The sequence below is a fragment of the Dunckerocampus dactyliophorus genome, chromosome 18 (genome assembly GCF_027744805.1).
Source record: "Dunckerocampus dactyliophorus isolate RoL2022-P2 chromosome 18, RoL_Ddac_1.1, whole genome shotgun sequence".
Classification (NCBI taxonomy): Eukaryota; Metazoa; Chordata; class Actinopteri; order Syngnathiformes; family Syngnathidae; genus Dunckerocampus; species Dunckerocampus dactyliophorus.
The window spans coordinates 3,098,885-3,124,378 of record NC_072836.1 but is presented as its reverse complement, the minus strand read 5'-3'; the positions used below and the strand labels follow the sequence as shown (position 1 = coordinate 3,124,378).

Below are 25,494 nucleotides of genomic sequence, written 5' to 3'. Positions count from 1 at the left end.
ATTTCTACTTCTGTTTTTTAGCTACTAATAGCTTGATGTCATTACTTCCACACACATGGTGGTCATCATCTTTCCTCTCTGATTGGGCCTGCTGGTTTTGATGGTTCTGGTTCCATCCCACAGGGCACTGATGGGACCGGGACATCTGGTGAAGGTCATTAGCGGCCCTCATAATAATAACCAAAAAGGAGTACCATCATTTAGGCTGGCACAGCAACAGCAGAGTGCAGGAATGTAGCGAGGCTGTCCGTCTGCTGGGCAGCTGAGGGTGGCAGCAAGCATGCGGGCACCCTGCGGGGAGAGGACGTGGCACCAAAGATTTAAGGCAGAGGAGAGTATGATGGAGTTTGTGGGGGCTGCGTCTGACAGGCATAAATCTCAGGGTCCATATGGCTTAGAGAACATGTTAGGGCAGGGCGGGGGCGGGAGGGTGCAGAGTGGTGATTTAGGAATCTTTTACAAGGTTTATGTTGCACTAAACGCCAAGAGGCCGCTTGGTTTTCGCCGCTCGTTCTCACCCAGTAAATCTGTGCACATTAAGCACGCATTGTTCCTCCCCTGCGAGACGTGTCTGTTGCGTCTTTACGAGACCAAGCGCTCCCATTAAAGCCTTATTAACAATTGCTTCACAAGCGCAGGCCAGCCATGACCAACACGCCGGGGTCACAGCCAAGTGCACGTGTCCCAGCGGCGCCCAGCGGGGAAGTGAGCCGAGCGCCGCCACCTGGCCTGTCAATCAGCACCCGGCAGCTAAACCTTCCAGGGGCAAATTTTAACGCTCCCTGAAAAGCATCCCGCGCGCTCGCTTATCGCACTATACATTTCCCCATAGCGCCATCATGTTAACATGTAATCAGGCAACACGAGAGGCCCGCCAAGGCGCTAGCAGCGCCGCTAATGATCACCGGGGGACGTTTGGACCCCACGCTTGTAAACGCAGTCAAAGGTCACGGCACAATGCAGAGGAACAGGTGCTTCCACTTGACTTCATGCATACAGTGTGTCTTATAGGACGCTAACAGTGGGTCTTGTAAGACGCTAATAGTGTCTTACAGGACACTAACAGTGTCTTATCGGACACTGTCTTATAAGACAATAACAGTGTCTAACAGGACGCTAGCAGTGTGTCTTATAGGACACTAACTGTGTCTTATAAGATGCTAACAGTGTGTCTTATAGGACACTGTCTTATAAGATGCTAACAGTGTCTTACAGAACACTAACTGTCTTATAGGAGGACACTGTCTTATTAGACACTAATAGTGTGTCTTATAAAACACTAACAGTGTCTTACAGGACACTAACAGTGTGTCTTACAGGACACGAACTGTGTCTTATAGGACACTGTGTCTTGTAAGACGCTAACAGTGTGTCTTACACAACACTAACTGTGTCTTATAGGACGCTGTCTTATAAGACGCTAACAGTGTCTTATTAGACGCTAACAGTGCGGCTTGTGGGTTGCTAACCCCTTATCTTACCGTATACAAGTCTAACTGTGTCTTACAAGACACAGTGTATTTTAAAGGGTGCTAACCATGTGTCTTATGGGTTACTAACTCCATATCTTCGAGGAGTTTAACTGTGTCTTATAAGAAGCTAACTGTGTGTCTTACAGGATGCTAACCGTGTGTCACATAGGACGCTAACTGCATGTCTTAAAGGACGCAAACCATGTGTCATAGGTTGCTAACCATGTGTCTTATTGGACGCTGACACCGACATAGCGAACATTAAATTAAAAGCACAAAATGAATGCAGAAAATGAATGCATTCACCAGTACAAGTTTGGAGTTTTACATTTTACATACAAATATTGTAATTTTATATTCTGTATACTGTAATATATATACAAATACTTGTAAATTAAATAATTTACATCATGAGTTAAATATTTACATATATAAACCATTAAATATTAGGCTTTTTTGTCTCATCCTCAAAGGCAACAGCAAAAAGTTGTTCCAACACATACAAGATAAACTACACATAATAAACGCAACTGAATAAAATAAAATAAACGTTTGCGGATCAGATGAACTAGTGTTTAAAAATAATAAAGAATAGAAATAAATAATAAAGAAGGTGGATGAAAGCCAATGACCAGCGCTTCTAGGTGCTGTAGTACCAGGTTGTTATTTTCAGGTTCTGACCAGGCTTGCAGTTCTTTGAAGCCGGATCACGACAACACGCGCACACACCTATAGATTACCTTACGTCAGGGTCAATTGACTTTAAATATTTTCTTCACAGGGTTCCATCATCTTCTATTTGCATCCTTTGAGGCATCACTCAATGTGTTTACGTCGATGTGTTTTTTAGATGGGGGGGGGGAGGCACATGCTGTGTCCATGTGTATGCAAACGAGCGCGGCTCTCCATCTGATCCTTGGACTGGATCACATGAGACACGGGCGGCCAACCCAAACCTTTGCATATTCCCCCTCCAGCACCCCCGACGCCCCCACCCCGCTCATCTGGAAGCTCATAAGAGTGATCCTCCGCAGAGATTCCCTCACAACACCTCCCACTCGTACCCGGCTGCCATCACAGCACACCGACGGAACCATGCCCGTGCCCAAGAAAGCAGGTAGGACAAACTCAATCTTTTACCTTCAACTTGGGATCAATGCCGTCCTGCTCCTTCATTTTCTTTTCATGTTTTTTTTAGCCTTCAAATAGAACAATCTGGCAATAAAAGCAGTGCAGATCAGTCCAGGGCGTCTATCAAATCTGGAAATATAATATGCCGTACATGCACTATGCAAAAAAGATCAATCATTGATATTTTAAAATAATACACTGACTAATTGTTTAATAACGACAAGTCAGTAATATAAAAATCACCAAAAGTATTATAAATAATTTAAATTCATAAATTCAATGTAATATTATGTGTATATATGTTAAGTGAAGAAATATGTTTAATATTGGCATTTTGGTACTTGAGGGACACACTATGTGCATGCATACTAAATACACATACAGTCAATAAACAGAGCAGGTGTGTGTACAGTATAGTAATAGTATATTACCCACTTTCATGTGTTTTTATCCCTTGAAAATAGAAAAATATGACAATAATAGACAGATAATATACACACATTATACACAAAAGATAATTGATTAGAAATATTTTAAATAATTGTTGAAAAAATAAATTTCAATATGATTTAACAATGAAAAAATATGTATTTATTTTTCTAATTAAGTGGAAGAAAATATCAATATTTGACCTGTATGTATATTAAATTAAAACAATTAAAAAACATGTCCATATTTTTTAAGAACTTTATTATGTGTGCATTTTTGCATGTGTACTCTAGGGATTAGTACTTAGTAGAGTACTTTAGTAGTTTAGTAACTAGAGTAGGTGTGTGTATGGTAATTATATTACCCACTTTCATGTGTTTTTATCCGTTGAACGTAGAAGAATACGGCAACAAATGCAGTGCAGATCAATGTACTGTACGTACAGTGCAGGTGTCCCTAAAGTCCGGACAGATAATATACACACATTAGACACAAAATAGAAACCATTGATTACAATGGTTGATTACATTAAATAAATGTTTTAAAATAATAAAAATTCAATATGATTTAAAAATGAAAAAAAGACATATACAATATTAAAATATATTTTAATTTAATTAGGAGGATAATATCATCTTACCAACTTTCCTGTCTTTCTACGAGGAAAGCAAGCAAGTGACCCTCATTTCAGTCTTTCAGGCAAAACATCGCTGGTGACTTCAGCCTTTTTGCTTGGGGCAGGGCAGCGGGAGGGGGTGGGGGCTTGGGGGAGGAGGTCATCCATCATGTCAGCGCGGTGCAGGAAATATCCTCCCGCTGTGTGCGCTTGGAGTGTTGCTTACTAAAATCCTCCCATGTATCACACGGGCTCACGCAATTCCACAGCTTGCATTCCGTCACCCTCGGCGAGGGGTTACGTAACACGCCGCAACCGTAGACGACCAACTTTGACCTCCTCCTGCATTGACGTGCAAAGGCTAAACATGGCCGACAAAGCCAAGACACAAAGCTGATGTTCGGCGAGACTCCCTGAAAGCTTTGCCATTGGACAGGAAGGAGGCCAGGACTCGTGCCAGGTTAGCCCCGCCCCCCTCCCCTTGAGGATCCTTTTGAAGCTCCACGCCAACGCCACCGGCGTGTCTTCCTGATATTCATCCCTAAATCTCCAGCTGATTAATGAGTTGTGTTATTAGTCGGCACTTAGTCCTCCATCAGGCCGACGCCGTCCTCTTTCCCATCCCTCAGATATCCCGCTCGTCAAGGTCGCTTCAGGCCTCCCGAGAAGTGGTAAAGACGAAGATCATTTACGGTCTCGCCTTTCTCCTCCGTGTGATCCTATTAATACCTCCAGGAGCTCAGCCTTACTCCAAAGCTTTCACTTTCATCTTTCCCTCCCTGCCGGGCTCTTTTCTGGAAGGAAGGAAGGAAGGAGACGGATGAGGTGAACTGTCACTTGACCTTCAACGTCCCGCCACCCTGACAGATTTCTTAATCAAGGACTTAAATCTGCCATGGAATCGGACCCTAAGCCTGAGCGGGGCTGCGATTAAGAGCGCGGCATTCCCTCCGCTTCATCAAAGGTTGCGTCGGTCAGGTAGCGGCGCTGCGAGCGAGATCCCTTCTTTAGGCGTTTTATGGGGGTGACAAATAGCGGGATCATCCGCAGCTCTCCGATCTCAGCTTGGCCCGCTTCGGATGCCAGAACCACCCTTCAAAAGGCCGCTCATTAAACGCTCTCACGACATTTCGAGCAAAGCAACGCCATCCCACCACCACCATCGCCTCTCACATTAGATGACTGCAGATGTTCAGCTGGAACCCCCGCCCCCTCCCACCCCAACTTAAGTCCACTTTGACACGCTGCTGGCAAGGTCCGGGCCTGATGGATTGGATGGAGGTTTGAGTTTCATCCGGCTCGGCCTGGTCATAGGCGCGTTTACAAGGTCTGATTACAGCCAGGCGCCATGTTAGCACATTGCGTGTATGTTAGCGGGTGCGTGCTTTAGCAAAAATAAACAAAACCGCAGCTGTCACGTTCTGCTATGTTTCGATGAAGCGTTACCCCAAGAAGCACGGACACGGCGGTTCAATGAAGTCTTTTATCAACAAAAGCTGTGCTCACGCGGAGTGAAACGCCACAGGAAAAGGCAAATAACGCAGGCCAGCGGGCAGAGCTAAGGCTAGCATCAAGTCACCGTGGGAGGTGGAAAGCTCACTTTACAATAAGGTACGCAAAATTACAGTAGTTAATGAGGAACCACACTACCTAACCACTACTCATTACTTACTCAGTAACTACTCTAAATGTATGTGCCTTGGTTCCTCAGTAACTACTCATTAGTTCTTCAGTAACTACTCAAAATGTATGTGCCTTAGTCATTAGTTCCTCAGTAACTAATATAAATTTATGTGCCTTAGTTCCTCAGTAACTACTCATTAGTTCTTCATTAGTTCCTCAGTAACTAGTCTAAAATTCTGTGCCTTAGTCATTAGTTCCTCATTAGTTCCCCAGTACTACTCTAAATGTACGTGCCTTAGTTCCTCAGTAACTACTCTACTCATTAGTTCCTCAGTAACTACTGTATTTTTGTGTATCTTATTGTAAAGTGAGACCGACAAGGCCCCCAAACAGGAAAAGTACTGAAAAACAAAATGCAAAAGGGGTTCGAGTACGAGCACAACTTACTTAGACTTACAAAAATGACTTATTTTCTTGTCATTTCATTTGAATGTTTTTACTTTCCACCAAAACACAAACAAAAATAACTACTGTTTTGTTGGATAAAAACACAAAATTACAAAAATACTATTCATTGGAACAGTGATGAAATGTCAACTGAAACACAAAAAAACACGGAAAGCTACCGTATTTTCCAGACTGTAAGTCACTCCGGACTAAGTCACACCAGCCAAAAATGCACAATAAGAAAAAAACATAAGTCGCACTGGATTATCAGTCGCTTTTTTGGGGGGAAATTTATTTTATAAAACCAGAGACCAAGAACAGACATTTCATGTTGAAAGGCAAGTTCTAGTAATAGAATGCAGGCTACATAGGCGTCTGTTAATGTAACGTGAGTAGGTGGGACGTTAACCTAACATTAGCAGTTATTCAGGTAACTATAGCCTAAATAGCATAGTTTACTTGCAGCTTGCAATCTGCGGAATATGATTTCCTTTCTGTGGGGGTTTGTGTTCAGTCTTTCTCAGCTGTCTTTATAAGTTGATGTTCATGTTGTACATTTTCAGTGGTACGGGACTGGTAGGCGTAGCAGACGCTGGCACACGAGCGTAGAGCGCCCTCTCGTGGCGGTCAGTGTGGGGATAAAAACACGCGGGGCAGGGCAGGGCCAGCCAAACCACGAAAATAAGCGCGACAAATATGGTACTTGGTTTGTAGTTTTATCTCGAAGAATACACAGATAGTACTAATAAAAAATAAAATATATTTGGAGAGTTGGTTAGAGGCTCGTCGTGGTAACGACTCCTTACATGGTTCCCGACATGCTTCCTTAGATGATTCCTGACATGGTTCCTTAGATGGATCCAAGGAGTATTGTAATGTTGTCCAAAGGGGTGCGAGGTCAGCGTTACGGCCAGTAGGAACCGGGGTTGTGAGACACGTGAGCAAGGGAGACTTCCTGGGAATGCACATGAGAGGCGTGCGCACGTCCAAAGGAGGAAGGTGTTCTTAGAAAGTGGAAGTAAAGACGAAAGGGCTTTTAGAGGCATGTGCTGCATCCGTGTGGCTTGTAGTTTGGAGCTTTGACAACATCTCTGCAGTCTTTCTGCTTTGCAGGAAGACAAAACAACGCAGCAGCTAAAGGTAAAGGCAGACATCATGCATCCCCTTAACGTCTTCATTCATCACGTAGTCTCAACCTTCTCCTTTCCTCTTGTCTCCTCAGAGAAGCTGCCCCCCTACGAGCCCAACATCCCTGAACCCACCACCAGGGCCGACTTTGTCAAACGTCAGTCATGACAGCAAATACATACCTTTCATGATACCGTATCAAATACTCATCAACGATATTTCCTCCGTCAGACTGGATGCCGCTTTCGCTGGACGACAAAACCGCACAGAAGCTGCTGTGGATCTCAGAGGGCGGAGCTAAGGTGGCTCGCACCTCCGACGCCGTGTGTCCGTACCCCAACAGGCCGGAGAGATATGAACACTCGCCACAGGTGAGCCTGCAGAGACCAACGAGCACGCCTTCGCAGTCTCCAATTTGGAGACGCTCGTGGTAAATATGACGCGTCTCACCTTCGCCTTCAGGTCCTGTGCAAGGAGGGTCTCCTGGGCTCCCGCGGCTACTGGGAGGTAGACTTCGACGGCTGGGTAGTGGTCGGCGTGGTGGCGGAGAGCGCGCCCAGGAGGGGCCAGGACGGCCCCTGCGGACTGGGGGAGAACAGCAGCTCCTGGGGGGTGGGCTGGTCCGGTTCCTGCTACCAGGTGTGGCACAACGGCGAAAACGTGGACGTCGGCCTGCCCCTGTGCCCCACCTTGGGGGTCTACGTGGACCAGCCAGCCGGCATCGTCAAGTTCCTGCTGGTGGAGGGCGAGGGCGACAAGGAGGTGCGGCTCATTCACAAGTTCAAGATCAGCGTGCAGGAGAAGCTCCTCCCCGCCATGTGGGTGGGCACAAACTCCTTCTGCCTTATAAGGAAGAAGGATCAGTGACTCCTCCGAGGGCTGGAAGCGGGGAGAAGTGTACAGTTAAGGTAGAATGACGCCTATTATGTTTTATTATACTTTTGTGTATCTAAGTGTTTTTTTTAGAATTAGGCAAAGTCTTTCAACAGTTGACTTTGCATCTTTGCTTGTCAATCTTTGTAACCTGCATCTTTCTGTGTGCACAATAAAGCCAACCATTGTGTAAAACTACGCCCTCTGGCGGCAGCCTTGTAGCATCGCAGCGCATTCACATCAGCACGTCTTCTCTTGGTTTGCTCCTTTTATTTGCAACACAAACGTACTGAATACAACAGCTATTTGTTGATGAAATGTCACGTCGACATCTTTACTCAGTCCAACCCTTCTCTCTCCTTCACTTCAAGGTATTCGGAGCAGGAACAAACAAAAAAAGAAACATCTAACCATCTCCGACAAGCTCAGTTTGGGAGTACAATCATTCCATCAGTCAGTCAGTCATTCATTCATTGGCAAAATAGTCAAAGTACAAAGAGGCAAGTACGAGTGTGTGCTGGTGTACTCACATTTTAAACACAAGCTTCACATTTCTCTTCATTTTCAACCCTTCAAGGAGGAAACTGCTGTGTGGCATTGATGGACGTGGGGGGCGGGCGAATACTGTCCATGTGCTCCATGCTAACACTTTCGCACCCGCTAACAATGTCATTTCCAGCTTCTGAAGGCAAAAATTGCAGTTTAAACGATGCTTTATGTAGACTACAGACACTGACAGACGTTTTGGGTTCAACTCAAGGCCAGGGGTGTCCAAACTTTCCCCACCGAGAGCCGCATACTGAAATATCAGGATTTGATGATACGCATTTTTTAAAGGCGTTGAGACCAACCAATGCTAATCTGTTATATATATTTCAAGAAAAAACACCCTGAAAGTCAGCCTTGTGTTTATAGGTGACAATGCACATTATTAGCATTATTATTTTTCGTGTTATTAGTTTTCACATTTAGGCTTTTTCTTGTTACATTACGCCTTTTTTCTGTTCTTCATAATTTGCTGTTGCTTTTTTTTTTTTTTTAGTTGTCTTGTTTATTCATATTTTTGGAATGAGCCAATAAAAAAAAATAGCTTCAGCACACAAATAGCTATTATTACATTTCAAATTAAAATTACAATCCTTTTAATTTTTAAATAAAAAAAATAATAATTTTAAAATGGAAATAATTTGTACTGTTTTTATTAGTCTCAAGGTTTTTCGACTTTTTCTTGTTACTGTTAAGCTTTTTCACTCAATTCTACATTTTTTGCTGGTTTTGTCATTTAACTGCCACAGGCCATCAAAAAATAAGCTGCAGCATACCAAAAGGCGTCATTTGTTTAAAAAAACAATGATTTTTATTTTTTAATTAACATTATTGTAATTTTAATTTTAATACAAAAAAAATTTATTAGTGTCAACATTTTTCAAGCAACTTCTTGTTATATTTGGGATTTTTCACTTGATTTCCATTTTTTTGCTCCCGTTTTGTCGTTTAATTCTATTTTCAGAATGTACCGCAGGCCAATCAAAAATTAGCTGCAGCACACGTACGGCCGATATTACATTTCAAATGAAAAGGACAAGACATTTCGTTTTCATTTTAAATGCAACAGGAAATTTAAATACTTGTAATTTGTATTGTAATTTTAGACAATTTTCAAGAAGTCAAAATGAAACAATTTTTATTGTAATTTGTACAGTCATTTTGTTATTAATGGCAACATTTTTAAACTTTTTCTTGGTACAATTAGTTTTTTTTCGCACAATTTTCCATTTTTTTTTGCTCTTGTTTTGTCGTTTAATTGTATTTGTAGAATGTGTGGCGGGCCAGAAAACAAGCTGTGGCAAACAAATGGCCCCCGAGCCACACTTGGGACACCCCTGCTCTACACGAAGCTAAGGAACGTGTCTCAGCAGAGACGCTGGTCCCATTTGAGTCTTTCATGTGTAAGCAAGTATTTCTTTTCCAATTATTATGGGCCAATGAACAAAGAATGTATCCATTTTTAGAAAAGGGATTACAAAAGAGTAAGTGGAAATGAGTTTTAGGATAATAAGTGGAGGTGTGTGCTAGAGCATGAGCATGGAGAACATAAAGGATCACTGGAGGACGTACACGTCCAGTTAGCCTGAAAAAAACAGGATGTCCCGCCTCTCAGCGTCCCGTTTAGCAGGTTGGTGGTGCGTCCTGATGTCAGCGTGCGGTGAAATGTGTGTGGGTCGTGTTTGCGAATGTTTTTAGTGTTGTGTTACTCCTTGAAGCGTGTGACGTTTACTAGCGAGAGATGGATGGAGGTGGGAGCTTTGTGGCGTACGTCACGTCTGCAGACGTCTTCTCTCTCTCTCTCGATCCCTTTCTGCTTGTCGCTCCTTTCCTCCGTCGGCCTCAATGCTTCAGAGAGAAGTCGCCCGTGTTGACGCGGGGTCGCGGCAGCGCCCCGAACATTTCCGTCCCGTCGGTGGCGCCGGGGGCCAGAAGAGCCTTCATGCTGGCGGCGATGTGCTCCAGGTCAGCACAGCCCACCTGAGGGACACACCAAGCAGCACTTTACTCGGTCGGCAACATTTTTATTGTAGTTTCCACCAAGCAGCACTGGTGTGTCATCCTACGCGCAATCTAAAGTGGTCGCTTAGGGCCCTCCAGCCACTAGTGGGACCCCCCCACAAACACTGACATCATCACCCCAGAAGACCAGATGCGCCACCGTTTGCTACGTTTGTGCTGCCAATGACGTCTGTGTCGGCTGGGATTGCCGGAACAACAACGGGCGCCAGCGTGCTCATCACTTCATCGTCACGACCGTTCTCCCCCAGCCGGACCCTCACCCCACCCGACACGGGTGTCATCGGCGGTCACATGAGGCGCGGGAGCCGTCGTGGCCGTTAGCGGGAGAGCGTCACAGCAGCGAGGGCGGAGAATGGCGTCTTTGTTTGCCGCTCGCGGCGCGTCAGGATCAACTGACACCTCCGACAAACAGGGGCAGCATTCTTTCTCTCCTCCTTCCCGACATTCCACGAGCTCGTTGGTCAACAACACTTAGAGAGCCACGCTTGTATGTGCATCATTTTTAGACTGCTACATAACACATTGGCATGTTGAGCCGCGTCGCATCCTAACAGTGGCCGCTACGTGGCCAGCAGAGGGCGCCACCAATGAAGGCTTAGGTAGTTTGCTGCTTAAGTGAATGTTAATGTATTCCACCAAGGGCCAAATACAGAAAAAAGGCAGCATGCGGGGGCTGCTTGTGATTTTCTTCACCTTCTGTTGGACTGTTGGAATAGAAAGTCTTCATGGAATAACAACTGTGGTGAAAAGGTTTTTCATGCCTTTAAAATTGGCGTTAAAATGTGTCAATTTAGTCATTAATTTACACACGCTAGGTTAGTGGAAACCACAAGGGTCACAAAGTGACAAATGAAAGGATGCAACTTTGCCATGTTTTGTAAAGCAACACATGTAGATGTGCTAACAAGTTATACGTGCACATTTCAAGAACTAAACTGAACTCTTTGCTCTTTTTCCCCATTTTTAATGTTCTTTTTCGTTTCTTAACTTTCCTTGTCAATATCTTTGCAAATTTTGGAATATTTGAGTTTATTCCCATAATAATATAACTTCTTTTCCTCAAACAAATTTTCCAAAACCTAAAACTATTTTTTTAATACTAAAATAATTTTTTTTAATTGAGTTCACTGTCATAAAATTTGACTTTTTTCTCGTTTGAGATTTTTTTCTCGTAATAGTTTGACTTTATGCTCTGCAGGTTATTTTTTCCCCCAAAGTTTTCCAACAATTTCAACTTTTTCTTGTAATTATTACTTCAATCCCATAATATTTTGACGTTAATCTCATAATACTAGAACTTTTTCCACAACCTAATTTTCCAAAAATTACAACTTTATTTTGTTTTGTTTCTTTCTCATTACTCCTTTTTTAAAAAATCAGCATATTTTGTCTTTGATATTTTCAACTCTATGCTACTAAAATTACATTCTTTTTCCTCATAATATTCCGAGTTTATTCTCGTAAAATTGAGACCTTTATATCTTGTTAGAATACAACTTTTTTCTCTTAATATTTTGACTTTATTCTTGTAAAAGTACAACATTTTTCCCCCATTTCTGCATTTTATTTTAAGTTTTCCAACTATTTCTACTTTTTTCTTCCTGTAATTTTGACTTTATTGCCATATTATTAGGACTTTATTCTCAAAACTTTTCCTGCAACTTCATTTTCCCAAAAATTACTTTGTTTTTTTTAATTGTTTAAATTTTGAAAAAAAATATTTTTTCTTTAATATATTTTAACTTTATATACTACTAAGATGACATTTTTTGTTTCCTTACTTTTTTCTCATAATATTTTGATGTTATCCTAGGAATGTTCGATAATATCGGCCCACCGATATGATCGGCCCGATTTGGGATAAAAATGCAATATCGGTCAATATCAGTATTGGTTTTTTTTCCCTATAATGAAAACCAATATATCCCTTTAAACGGCAAAGTCGCAAACAAGCAACATTGCTGAATGTGCTGCTAATATGATGCCTCGTGTTGTTAATACTTATACTTAACACCGGGAGATGGCAGACATCTGCAACTTCAATCTGAGCATCATTTGCCGGCGTGTTTCTATGCAAAGTTTAAGAGTTTAGAGACTTTAAAGCCCCTTGTGTGTGCGGCAGCGAGTCCGCTCCCCATCAACAGTCCCCATGCAGCACATACTGAACTTGAGCGACGCTTTGCTTGACCGTGTTCGGGGTGGCAGGATGTGGTCGGCTGTCAGAACACCGCTAATGGTCACGGGGAATGTAAAAAAAAACAAAAAACGCAGAAATAGTGGCAGGCAGACGAGGTACTATCCGCAGGAGACTTCTTGCCAGCAAATGCACTGTTGCCGGATTCACCAAACTTGTGGAGTCCCTCGAGCCACGCTTTGCCATGCCCGACCGCAAGTATTTCTCAGATGTTTGCTTATGCGAGTTGTCCAATGTTTAGAGCCACGCCGAGACGCTAATTGCTGATGCTGTATCCCTTAGCTTCACAACAGATACGTGTTCATTCCACAACAGAGATATGTGATGTTACACATCGGTATGTGTTGATATCGGAATGGGAATTTGAGAGTTGGACAATATCGGCACATCGGATATCGGCAAAAAAGCCAATATCGAACAACCCTACTTTACTTTTCTAAAATTCCTTTTTTTGGGGGGGGTTTTCTTGTTAAATTATATTTTTAGAATGTGCCACAAGCCAATAAAAAAAACAGCCGCGGTCTGCGCTCTGGCCACCCCTGGTTTGGTGACACGTGTACTTCCACGTGTTGGGGACGTTTAAAGACTCACCCGCTCTCCACTGTTGCTGTCTCCTGGCGCCGCTCGGCCTCCCTTGCAGCCCCACACGGGCACAGAGACGGGCAGCGAGCGGGCCATCGCCATCGCGTGGGCGTGCCGGGACGAGTGCACGCCGTGACCCATGGCCATGCTGCGGGAGGGGGGCGGGGCTTCCTCGCTCAACGAACCTGCGCCGCACAAACACCAACCGTGAACATGGAACTAAGAGTCATACGTGTGCATGTGCGTGACCTCACCGTCGGTGCTCTCCTCCTCGCCGTCTGACTCGAAGAAGGGCTCGCAGTCACGAGACAGCGAGTCCTCGTCCATGGAGAAAACACCTGGAACCAACAACCAGGATGTCAACGCTTTCCAAAGATGGATCATTTTCATAATGAATCATTTTCAAAAGCAACATTATCAATGTTTTCCATGCATTCATTCAGATTTGGTGCGACCTGTTGGCTCCCTTGGCTCATTAACACATCAGAATGGGCCCTTATGACTGAATGTAGCTCGCGAGCCACACTGGGTTAAAGAAATGAGATGGAGGGGCCGTCTATGCTGTATATACTGTAGATGGCATCAAACACAACGACATTACTTGCTCACGGTGCAGCAAAACCAAAAAACAAGTTAACACATCATATAAAGCAACAACTAAGCGCTAAACGTACCATGTAACCTAAAACTGTTATTTCCACATGCCCGCAAGGCATGCTGGGTAGTCCAGCTGCAACACCAATATAAAACTATGATCAATAAAACACTGGATGTCAAGACTGTTTACTTCTCTGACAAAATGCAAAAATGCGATAAACAAAAATGGTGGGAGAAAGAGTACCACAAGCTACCCAGCATGCCTTTCGGCAGGAATATATGGGTGTTTTATGGCATGGGTATTGCACATCGATACTTGTATGCCCACACGGTGCAGTAGGTAGGTTACAAAGCTACAAATTGCATCTGACTATTTTGGCGTCTCAAGCGTGCCACAATAGCACTGCAAGTCAGGTTGCCGGCTACACTTTCCACGTTAAAGATTTAAAAAAGGAATTTGTAAATGCCCCGTGGGCCGGATTAAGACGCTTGGCAGGCCTGACGTGGCCCGCGGGCTACAGTTTGACCACACCTGACTTAAACGCACTGGGGGGCCTTATTTTTAAAAACAATTTTTAAGATTTTCAGACACGGGAATCAGCGACGCCATTAAACAGCTCACACGCGCATGAAATGACCTACAAAATGCACGGCTCCACATATAATATACAATGTATCTGTCAGTTTTTCAAAAATATGTGAATAAATCATGCTGTTTAGTGCTCGAATACGGCATATTAGTTTTTTTTAATATGCATATTTAAGCACATTTTACATATTTTTGGCCTAAATGAAGCATTTTCAAGCATAAAAATGGCTAAATGACATAAAATACACATGTAAGGCATTCAAAGACATGATGATATGTGGTATTCTACACTGGTCACTAGGTGTCAGTAATGTTACCGTAACGCTGTGTGAGACACACAAGCACCAGACTATCACAGAAACAACACGCTTTTATTGCAGCTTCGAATGAGCTCACAACACAATACGGGCAACAACATGGGCTACTGTTGCAGCCGTAACCCATGTTAAGCTAAAACTCAACTCTGAAACCCTAACGTCACTTCCTGTCCATCCCACTCAACTCCCCTAGCACCGGAACACGTTTATAGTAACATATACAAGCACGGGTCTTATTTTCTCCACTATTTTGGGTAATAGGAGTATAAAAATGACTATAGGGGTGTTATTTCATGTCTAGAAGCCTCTAGTCTATAGTTCTCTAATCATGTTAAAAAAAGGATTTACAAGGTCATAAAACAGGTTGTAATAACTATGAAAATATTCAATTTATAAATAAGGACTCTTACTGCGGAAATTCACTTATCGTCGTCATTAACCGTGATAAACGAGGGACTACTGTACATTGTATATTTACTCGGTGACATGAGAGCATGTATCGCCATCTGAAAGCACTCGCAGGCGGCTCCGTTTTGTTTGAGAAATGAAAAACAACAAAAAGCAGCAGAATAAATTTCATTTGTAGTTCTGAACACTTTTTCCTTTTCATGTTTTTTTAGTCATTTTTTGCAAATGTTCCATGGCCAATTACACAAATTCGACCATTACATCAACATGTAAACAAATGCACCACTGTGGCGTTAACGGGAATTCCACTTCCCACCTGCAGGGGGCGCCAAGGAGAAAGCAGCATCCAGTGTCAGGAGCACAAAGGAAGCTGTATGTTTCACGGGTGTGGGTGTGTCTTGTTTGTATGTATGTGATTTCTCTTTGCATCCAGAGACGTTCCCAAGTCAATCTGAGATCACCGAGTGCTTTTATTGCTGCTTTCATGAGATCAGGAGGAAATGATGCTGTCAAATAATCCAAAACTTCATTCAGGACATACAGAAACAACTCCACGTTATTTCCCTGGGTGTCCTCACCTGCACTTTCATTCCCGTAGGGTCTCTTCTCATCCATGTCCTCCTCGTCCTCCTCCTCTTCGTCATCCTCACACTCTTCCTCCAGGTCCACGATGCCAGCCCGCTGTCTTCCCTGCCTCGCCGCCTCCATGGCGCTCTTCTCCCGCTCCCGCTCGCCATTGCCGCCCTGGCCGGGAGCGGCGGCGGCCGAGCTGTAGATGGACGGGTAGCTCTGAGAGTACAGCCTGCTGCTGGGGCTGACTCCACCAACCACGCCATCGCCCGTCAGGTTCTGAAACGACAGCAAGGGTGAAGAATGTGATCTTCGAGGAGAGGCGGTGACGCGTGAGCGGCAAGACCGGCCACTCACCCCCCTGTGTCCGGGGTCAGAGGTCAGGTCCACCGCCAGCTTGGTCCTCCCAGCCTGGCGCGTGTGCTTCTGCGCCGTGAGCAACGTAGTGGAGTGCAGCACGCCGATGTCGTCGATGTAGCGGCGCGCCGACTCCGCCAGGAAGCTCTGACCCCAAATGTTGTACGAGTAGTCGGACTCACCCGGAAAGCCGCCGCCGCCACTCTCCCACTTCTTCCCGTCCCCTTCCGGAACCGACGGCCTGAACTTCTTACACGCTGTGAGGATGGCCAGGTCGCAGCCCGACTTTTGGCAGTAAGCTTCCGCAGCAGAAAGTAGTGCAAGCCAGCTGTCTCTGTGGTTGTCAGCAATCTCCGGCTCAGACGACTTAGTGATGGAGGCCATGGTGGTGTCAGGTAGTGTGTGTGGCTTTTCTGTCCAACGACTTGATGGGATAATGCTGATGGGCACCAAACTTTGGTGTAGCTTAAAAACAATATATCCTTACTTGCTGGTGTTGATTTGGTTTTTGCACTGATGAAGATGATTGCAAGGACTCAAGAGGCACTGGGTGACTTTTTAGTAGATGATGGGACAGACCGGGTGATGTCTTTCCACACAGGGAGCCAGGGGAGAGAATAGATGGTTCCACGTTGCTGGTGCTATCTGGAAAAAGTCCGAAAATATGTTACAGGGTTTCAGCAGTCATCTCATTGCAACAAAGTTCACATTTGCTGGCGCCTGCTAAGCCTCCTTGAAGAGCTTGTTGACAAGACGCAATGCTAACAGGTGAGTTAGCTTTGAATCGTCACAGTTCATTCGAAAACCACGCCATCCTTTGTTTTCCTATTTGTGTCCTTTTCAGCTGAATATGAATGATTCTTGCAGTCGATGCTGCAGCTGTTGTTGTTGCAGCCTGTTTATTCGTCTCTTGTGTGTGGACGCCGCACTTCACCATTTTTTACACTCATGCGGCAGCCGAAAAGGGGCTGGACAAACGACGCATGCAAGTGGTAATGTTCACCTACCTGCTCGCTTCCTTTCGTCCAAGTTGTCACTTACGTATCGGCCTTAAACTTGACTTTACTTAAACAAACGTGCTGTGCCTTCTTCCGTCGCTCCTCTCCCCTTGCTAGGCTCGTCACCAGCGGAAAGCCAGTGCGGAGTCATATTAAAGGTTCCTGTTTACGATTGCAAAATAAAACCAATGACGAGCGTGTTTGTTGTCAGCAGCTGTGTTTGACGAGAGTAACACGACACTGATGCGCACAGATACATAATTTGCGTATAGTCCAACGAGAGTAATGTTATTATGTTAACCCTCTATGTCAGTGATGCTACATGTCTATGAGTGATATGCAATCAACGCGGTGCTTTTATTTAGAAAGACGTGAAGGTATATCCGGTGTTGACGTCACCTGTTTACTGCCTTCCAATAGAACGCACCATGTACACGTGACTGGTTTCTGTGGGCGGGGCTGATGTACGCCCAGCTCAATGCGCCAATCAGCTTCTGCTCCCCACGTCACATGATCACAATGTTCGCACAAAGTAAGCTATAAACTATAAACTAATAAAAAAAAGCGCTTGGACAAACACAAAGGTGATGATACTCGATAATCAAGAGTCTAAAAACAATGTGTGAGTATAACAATAGCACAGTAGAGTAGTTTTTGTCTTATTTATATCATATCCTTAGAGGTCACAAGGTAGAACTGCACTAAAAATTATATTCATAAACCAGAACAAAAACGTTAAGTTTTGAAGTGATGAAATACAATCCGAATCCTGTTATATTTAAGCTCTTGCTGAAAAAATTAAGACTGTCACTCTGTGGGCGGGCTTTACGGAATCAGGAAGAGTGACGTAACATTTGTTTTGGGACGACAAGCGTAGAGACGACCCACAGCCATTTAAGAATGGAGCAAAACAATGATGATTACAAGGTATCGACGAGGCTTACTTGATATTTTTTTATGTTTCGAACGTGAAGAAATTGCTAAATCTGTCCCTCCGATAGTTTGGATACACGAGCCAGTTGTCGTTGCCTGCCGTCGTCTTGTGTTGACTTGTTAGCTAGCTAGTCCTCTCCTATCGCCTGTAAATTTAGATGGCGTTAAATCATAAAGATACTGAGTTTGAAGAGATAAGCGTAGTAGGAGTGGTAGACTAATGTTGAGCGACATCAAAGAAACTTCGTGGATACTTCATCGCAAGACGCGTTACGTGACCTGTCAGACCAGCCCTGCTGATCACGTGATGCGTTGACTTCGTTGTATTGTTAAGGACTTTATTTCAGTGCAATTTGAAGAAAAATCCCAAACGTGCTGACCGTCTGTGGCTCTCATTAGTTTGTGCTAGCTAACTGCTTTGCTTTGCTCCTCAGCTGATATTTGAGAAGGAGGGAGTGTACCTGCACACCAACGCCAAGAGGAGCAACCAGGACACCAGCATTCCCGGGTTCATCCGCATTGTAGAGCGGGTAAGCAAATCCACATGCGTGTGACAGCTGTTTTGATGCCAAACAGCAGCATATATGATGAATAATGTGCTCCTTTCAGGCTGGGGTGCCAGCTTTGGAATGGAGTCCGCTGGAGGATGAAGGCCGCACTGCTCCCGCTGTACTCTACACCAAAAAGGTCAGCTGTTATCAGTCTGCCGTGCGTAAAAGGCACAGATTGTGACCGCCTTCATATTCTTCAGGATGGAGAAGCAGGAGAGGAGGACACAAACTTTGATCCCGGCTATGAGCCAGACTGGGCAGTCATCAGCACTGTGAAGAAAGACAGAGAACATGTCCCCGTCAAAGAGTCAGGTACAGCTTGAACGTGTACAGTGTAAACAAGGAGAGGGTTTGTGTGACTGACTGCAACCTTCTTGTGCAGGTCAATGGTCCTTCTCCCTGCCTCTGTCGGAGCTCTACTCCCTGAGGAGGGCCCGTTTCTCCCTGGGTCGAAACTTCCTGGTGTTGACCAGCAGAGGGGGCCACCCGCTGCCTCCTTTGCACTTCCACAGGGGAGGAAGCAGGGAGCTGCTGCGCGCCCTTAGCCGCTACATCGTCCTGGACCAGTACGCATCACTCCCACATCACACGAGCTGGTCAGACTCGCTCACTGACACACCACATGGACTTTGTCGTCATCAGGTCTCCTGTTGATGGGCGTCTCTTCCTGGCCTACCCTCAAGACCCAAATGCTCTTTCTCAGTCCTTTGATAAGCTGCACCTCTTTGACGATGGCTCAGATCTCGTATCGGTAAGTCTAGCAGTATAACATCCTTTGAGAAAACACTTTATGGCGCTCTTAAAACTGCTTTCCTGAACAGAGATTCATCCAGGACCCCTATGCAACTACGTTTGGTGGATTCTCCAAAGTCACCAACTTCTTCAGAGTGGCTCTCCGGCCTCCAGATTCCCCGCTGCATCAACGAGATGCTCAGGATTCAAGTATGGCCCCTCAGTTTGACGAGGAGCCTGGCTTTGAGCTCATCACATGTGTAAGAAAGCATTATACGCCATATGGACAAAAGTAAAGTAAAAAAATGAAATGTATAAAAAAAAAATCACAATAATATTACAAATAATAGTATTTATAATATAACTACGTAGTATAGTATTTTTTTTAAATAGTACTGAAATAATAACATAACAATGATACATTTTCACACTACTCTTATAAATAATAATACAATATATATCAAGTAAAAAAATAATATTAATAAAATTGAAATATATGTAAACATATTTGAATAAGTGTCTTTTTAACGTGCATTAGTTCCAGGCTTTCACGGGCCACATAAAATGATATAATTGGCCAAATCTGGTTCCCGGCTTGGAGCTTGACACCTGTGTTTTAGAATGTATTTGATTGCTGATGTTCATCTGACGTCTGCCCTCCAGGGGGTGGAGCTCGGCCCCAAGCCAGCTGTAAGCAGAGGTCAACCTCTGGACAAATGGGAGGAGTTCCTTGACCCCGAGGGTCGCGTGAAGAACCCAGAGAGCGTCAAAGAGCTCGTCTTCCGAGGGGTGAGACACCACCACTTGCACGCTTGTTGAATTTGATGTTTTGTATTGATGTGGCGCCCTCTCAATCTCAGGGCATCACACCGTCGTTGCGGAAGGAGGTGTGGAAGTTCCTCCTGGGCTTTTATCCGTGGAGCAGCACTCGCAGAGAGCGGGAGGACATTTTACGGGTCAAAACGTGAGTGTTTTTTATCTCTTTGATTACAAACACTCTGCTTCAGTCTCACTTGTTACCTTGATATTTTATTTTATATAATAAGATGATCAAATTCAATCAAATCAGAGAAATAAAACCTGGTGTTGAAGCTGTTAAGTGTGTGCCTGCAGTGACGAGTACTTCAGGATGAAAGTACAGTGGAAGTCCGTCAGTGAGGAGCAGGAAATGAGGAACTCGCTCCTCAGGGGATACAGAAATCTGATTGGTGAGTCGTGCTCTTCCGGGACCACCAGCAAATGGCGAAAAAGTGCGAGTAATAAATACGGCCATAAAAGTTGACAGTCTCTTTCAATTTTGAATGAACATTTGCAATAAAAGTGAGTAGATTTAGCTCCAGAACCCTCCCCTTCTCTCTTTAATTGCCATTGTTCACTTGCCACACAATCCAGGTTTAATCCCTAAATATGCCTCTCACACTTATGAAATACATTTAAAGTATAAAATGTATAGCTACTCACCACTAATCAATGATAATGGAAGAGGATCCATGAAAAGATGGAATGGGAGTCCCGGTGTAGCCTTTAGCCTGATCGACAGGCTAGCGCTAGAGCAGTGGTCACCAACCATTTTGAGACCAAGATCCTTGGTCTCGGCAGTGAACCTGTGCAAGATCTACCCGAGAAAATAATATATATTTAATATATATTTAAATTTTATGTTTAGATATGTTTTTATTTTGTCAAAAGATTTTTGAAGTAAAGTAAAAAGATATTTAAAGCTTTGCCTTTAAATACAAAACTTTGTGTTATTATGTGTTATCACGTTTTGAGGCCTGATTGGCTGTCAAAGCTCGTGCTAACGTAGCCAAGCAGCACGTAACTATGGTGCACTCGAGGTCCGCTGAACAAAGTGCGAAATCTCAACACTAGATGAAAAAAACATAAAGACATAAATATGTACAAGTTATGGGCTTTTTTAACAGTGGTACATGTATTCTATTCGATATATAATCACAAATGTACAAATTATTACTGATTTATGGTGAGTGAGATGTCTTTTCTGTGGAACAAAAAACATTTTGTCGACAATATGACTGTGTGTGTGTGTGTGTGTGTGTTGCGTCACAGAGCGAGACGTGAACAGGACAGACAGACACAACACCTTCTTCTCCGGGAATGACAATCCAGGACTGGCTCTCCTCCATGACGTGCTGATGACCTACTGCATGTACAACTTTGATCTGGGTGCGTTCTTAGCTTTCATGCAGATCTGCTGCTCGAGAAAGTTTCCCTTTTTTAACATTTGACCTTTAAATACATGGGCAGGGTACGTGCAGGGCATGAGCGACCTCCTGTCGCCTCTGCTGTTTGTCACCCAGAACGAAGTGGAGTCCTTCTGGTGTCTGACGGGCTTCATGGAGCTGGTGGTGCGAAGACAACAGACTTCCTTTTTAAATAAACATTTACTTCTTTCGTCAATAAACATAACGTGTCACACGTTTTTGTTCGGTCGCCTCCCCTCTCTATCCTCAGCACCACAACTTTGAAGAGTCCCAGGAGGCCATGAAGCAGCAGCTCCTTCAGCTCAGCATCCTGTTAAAGGCTCTGGACCCAGAACTCTGCGACTTCCTGGGTGAGTCGTGTTCTCCCATTCGGACCTTAGGATATGAAGATACTGTATTTGTGAAAGCAACCTGGTTTTTGTCCGCTAGACTCTCAGGACAGCGGCTCCCTTTGCTTCTGTTTCCGCTGGCTGCTCATCTGGTTTAAGAGAGAATTCTCCTTTGAGGACATCCTCACAATGTGGGAGGTGAGCTCACTTCAGCCTTTACTGGGTACGGATGTGTTCCATTCCTAGACTGTGATATGACTGGGAACTTACACCTAAATGAACACCTAAGTAGCAGTCAAACTTGTCTATAGCGGCCACTTGAGGGAGTCTGCAAAAGTGGCCGCTATAGACAGGTGGCCTATATAGACAGGTTGGCATCCAGTTTGAATGTTGACCAGTAGAGGAAAAAAGGGAAAAAAATAATAATAATAATGTTGACCAGTAGATGGCACTGTGGACTGCTGATAAAAGTTGTACAGCACTACTAGGCTTGTTATTATCATGGTTCATGGTTTTAATCCTGAACATGCATGAGTCAAACAGTAGCACATCACATAGTACAATTCACAATTTTGCATGTTCAAAAAGGAGTAGGAAGAAGCAAAGCTTATTTAATCCTACCCCTCATCAGTTGCAATACATTTATTCACCTCTTGTTCTTCCAAGTGTACTTTGTAGGTCTACATGACAATGTAGTGCAATCATAGTCAAGGTTTTTACTTACTAAAAGGAAGCTAGAGGCTTAATAATAACGGATAACTGATAAAATACTTCAGTTAAGTACAACCAAACTCAGTTTTGCTCCCGCTGCCGCATGCATGCTAGCATATGTTTTTTTTTTTTATTGTAGCGTCGCTGGGAGCATGTCCTGTTCCCAGCCTACTTTGCGGTAATGTTTTGGTGCAAATGCTCTTAAAGTTACATGTTTGACCAGGAAATAGCAAGCTCAAAAGAAGACGGCTTTTTTATGTGGAACAACTGACAGTTTGTGTGGATCTTGTGAATGATTGTGACTGAGCTAGGACTCAGTAATTAAAGTCTACACACGACGCCTTCATTGATTGAAAAACAAAACTTTTTCGTGCATGAAGCTTCTACTTGAGTTGGTAATTTGGCTGCGATATGCAGGTCAGATATTGACCAAGGGAGACAAAATGGGTGGCTGCTGGCTGCGTTGGACAGGTGACTGCTATACACAGGGTCTATAACATGTAAATTTGCTGGAGGGGATTTTTCAGTGGCTGCTATAGGCAGGTGGCCCTTCTATAAAGGTGGCCGCTAAGACAGGTTTGACTGTATATGAATTCTGTCAAGTAACATCCGGCGCTTTTCCTCAGGTGATGTGGACCCGTCTGCCCTGCGACAACTTCCACCTCCTGATCGCCTGCGCCATCCTGCAGTCGCAGAGAGGAGAGCTGATTGGCTCCGACCACGACTTCAACACTATCCTGAAGGTCCCCTTGCCTTTTCCAAGACGTCCGTTGTCACTACAGCACCACCCTCCTCATCCTCACTCTTGTTTCCTTCCGGTGCAGCACATTAACGAGCTCACCATGAAGTTGGACCTGCAGAGCACCCTGCGTGGAGCGGAGGCCATCTACCTGCAGCTACTTCAGTGTAAGGTGAGAAGAAAGACAAACACAAGCTAGCACCAGGCGGCTATGGCGTGTCACAAAATAAGCAAACAGAACAATATGGTACTGGAAGGCCCTCTGACAAACAAAAGGTGGGGTGGGGGTGTACAGGTGTGCTGTTGTAGGTAGATGTGTGTGAGAAAATTCCCCCACATACCACACACACACACACACACACACACACACACACACAGAACTGTGCTTCAGTAAGCCCCGCCCCTTTGCAGACAGCTGAATGGATGGAGGAAAAGGACACCGCTAAGCTCTCCTTTGTAACCTGATCTCCATCCTCCCCCCTCCGCTCATCCTAGGAGCTCCCCCTCAAGGTGCAGGAGGTTCTGGGCCTCTACGTGCCGTCCAGCTCCGAAGACGAGAGCCCCGACTCCCAGGGCAGCGAGACACAGCGTCTCCTCGGCCAATCTCAAGTCGGACCCGCGTCCGGTGATGCCGCCTGCGCTCCTCCTCCTTCTCCCTCTCCCCCCCGCCTGTAATACCCGCCGACAGTCACAAAGATGTTTATATATCACCAAAAGAATATTACCTGTAAATGCCTGAGAGGACACCGTAATCTACGGGAGCCGACGTGCCGCAACGTCCAAACACCTTAAAACACATGCATCGGGGAAATGCTGCAAACTAACACATAAAGCGCTGCAGGATCAAAAACGAATGCTGCAAATACCAAGAACGTATACAAACAGCTGCATGAGAGAAATACTGCAAGTTCACAAAACAAAACAAGTTAGCCAAGCTACCATGAAATTTACCAGGCTACGGGGAAGTTAGCCAGGCCAGCAGGGGTGCTAGACCTGAGAGTCTTTAATTTCCATCACGTCTGACACCCCTGGTAGCTTGGCTAACTTCCGTTTTGTTGCTTGCAGCATTTCTTTCCTGCAGGTGTTATGGGGGGTTTGCATTTGTTTCTGATACTGCAGCATTTATGTCAGGGGTGCCCAAACTTCTTCCACCGAGAGGCTATATACTAAGAAGTTTAATATGTTTTAAAAAAAACAGCCTTCATCTCAAGCTTTGTGTTAAAGATGACAAAGCATATTATTCATATGAGGTTTTTCTCCTTTCTTTCTTTCTTTCTTTTTCTTTTGCTCATTTTCGCATTAAAAATGTTTCTTTTTACAAATATTTGAACATTATTCTCGTGAATCTTTTCTCCCATTATTACGACTTAATCCAAATATATTTAGACGTTATTTTCGCAATATTAACTTTTTTCAAAATGATTTGCTCAGTTTTTTTGTCATGATATTACAACTTGAAAAAAAATAAGGCCCTTTTTTTCTTTAATATTTCAACTTTATGCTTCTCCAATCATATTTTCCCGCATAATGTTATTACTTTATCCTGGTAAAATGACCATGTTTTTTCTGTAAGATTACCGCTTTTATGTCATTATTATAACCTTACTCTCATAATATTTTGACCTTACTCTCCTGAAATTACTGCTCTTCCTTTTTTACTGTTTTTTTCCCTGTTCAATTGTATTTTGAGAATGTGCCGAAGGCAACTAAAAAAAAAAGCTGCACGTCGCAAATGGCCCCCGGTTCGCCCTTCGGACACCCACAATTTATTTGATTGCAGTATTTTTCATTGCAGCATTTTCCCCTTGCATGTGCTTTAGGGTGTTTGTGTGTTTGGCCACCTTAGTTATTACAGTGTGTCAGCAGCAGGGGGCGATGTGGAGACACACCCATGAATGTCACTGTGCTCTCTCTCCTCTTGTAAACAAACACCTCACCACTTCCTCCTCCTCATCATCACCACCTTCCTCTTTTTCATTGATGCTGCTTTTTTTACATTTTGTCGTTTGTTTTTGTTTTTTTTCCCTAAAAAAGGGAATAAGATCATAATGAAGGACTTTTTGCGTACTGTACAGTGGCCCTATTGTGTGCATGCCTTCATGGACTTGACATGCTGTGTGGTCATCTTTTAACCTTTGTACCATCTGCTCATTACTACAAAATAAAAGTTTGATGAAGCAGCGTAAGGCAAATATTGTTTGCAACGTATCCATCCAGCCCACTCTCGACCCCTGACCAATGGCAACAGAGTAGGTGCGGTCAAGGTGGAAACTGTGGAATTTCGAGCATGTCGGCCAAGAGGAGACGAATGCAGATTTACCCTGTAAGTATTTTATTAAAAGAAACTTACTAACTACTAATCCCTACTGGGATCC

At 44.1% G+C, this 25,494-nt stretch overlaps 3 protein-coding genes across 3 annotated transcripts; 2 read left to right on the top strand and 1 right to left on the bottom strand.

The window, feature by feature from the left end:
• The first annotated feature begins 2,510 nt into the window (after positions 1-2,510).
• On the top strand, positions 2,511-7,934 carry zgc:195001 (uncharacterized protein LOC567531 homolog). Its single transcript, XM_054759878.1, has 5 exons — positions 2,511-2,589; positions 6,832-6,858; positions 6,941-7,003; positions 7,078-7,217; positions 7,309-7,934. The coding sequence occupies exons 1-5, from the start codon at positions 2,568-2,570 to the stop codon at positions 7,711-7,713; spliced, it is 657 nt and encodes a 218-aa protein (XP_054615853.1). The 5' UTR covers positions 2,511-2,567; the 3' UTR covers positions 7,714-7,934.
• A 17-nt stretch (positions 7,935-7,951) lies between these two features.
• akt1s1 (AKT1 substrate 1 (proline-rich)) lies at positions 7,952-17,076 on the bottom strand. Its single transcript, XM_054759876.1, has 6 exons — positions 16,909-17,076; positions 15,902-16,546; positions 15,553-15,823; positions 13,318-13,401; positions 13,073-13,248; positions 7,952-10,245 (listed from the first exon to the last, which is right to left on the bottom strand). Exons 2-6 carry the CDS (start codon positions 16,283-16,285, stop codon positions 10,108-10,110), a joined length of 1,053 nt encoding a protein of 350 aa, XP_054615851.1. The 5' UTR covers positions 16,286-16,546; positions 16,909-17,076; the 3' UTR covers positions 7,952-10,107.
• Positions 17,077-17,705: 629 nt separating this feature from the next.
• On the top strand, positions 17,706-24,623 carry tbc1d17 (TBC1 domain family, member 17). Its single transcript, XM_054759875.1, has 17 exons — positions 17,706-17,826; positions 18,267-18,362; positions 18,442-18,519; positions 18,584-18,695; positions 18,766-18,949; positions 19,026-19,134; positions 19,205-19,375; positions 19,779-19,904; positions 19,976-20,079; positions 20,229-20,323; positions 21,186-21,302; positions 21,384-21,484; positions 21,591-21,690; positions 21,770-21,867; positions 23,007-23,123; positions 23,205-23,291; positions 23,615-24,623. The coding sequence occupies exons 1-17, from the start codon at positions 17,800-17,802 to the stop codon at positions 23,792-23,794; spliced, it is 1,902 nt and encodes a 633-aa protein (XP_054615850.1). The 5' UTR covers positions 17,706-17,799; the 3' UTR covers positions 23,795-24,623.
• The last annotated feature ends 871 nt before the right edge of the window (positions 24,624-25,494 follow it).

Coding starts and splice junctions, on each gene's coding strand:
- akt1s1 (XM_054759876.1), bottom strand. CDS start 16,285: ATGGCCTCCATCACTAAGTCGTCTGAGCCGGAGATTGCTGACAACCAC. Junction 13,402..15,552: donor CTACGGGAATGAAAGTGCAG/GTGAGGACACCC, acceptor TGTTGGTTCCAG/GTGTTTTCTCCATGGACGAG. Junction 13,249..13,317: donor CGAGGAGGAGAGCACCGACG/GTGAGGTCACGC, acceptor TGTGCGGCGCAG/GTTCGTTGAGCGAGGAAGCC.
- zgc:195001 (XM_054759878.1), top strand. CDS start 2,568: ATGCCCGTGCCCAAGAAAGCAG. Junction 7,004..7,077: donor CAGGGCCGACTTTGTCAAAC/GTCAGTCATGAC, acceptor TTCCTCCGTCAG/ACTGGATGCCGCTTTCGCTG. Junction 7,218..7,308: donor GATATGAACACTCGCCACAG/GTGAGCCTGCAG, acceptor CTTCGCCTTCAG/GTCCTGTGCAAGGAGGGTCT.
- tbc1d17 (XM_054759875.1), top strand. CDS start 17,800: ATGGAGCAAAACAATGATGATTACAAG. Junction 18,950..19,025: donor CGCTACATCGTCCTGGACCA/GTACGCATCACT, acceptor TGTCGTCATCAG/GTCTCCTGTTGATGGGCGTC. Junction 23,292..23,614: donor TGCAGCTACTTCAGTGTAAG/GTGAGAAGAAAG, acceptor CGCTCATCCTAG/GAGCTCCCCCTCAAGGTGCA.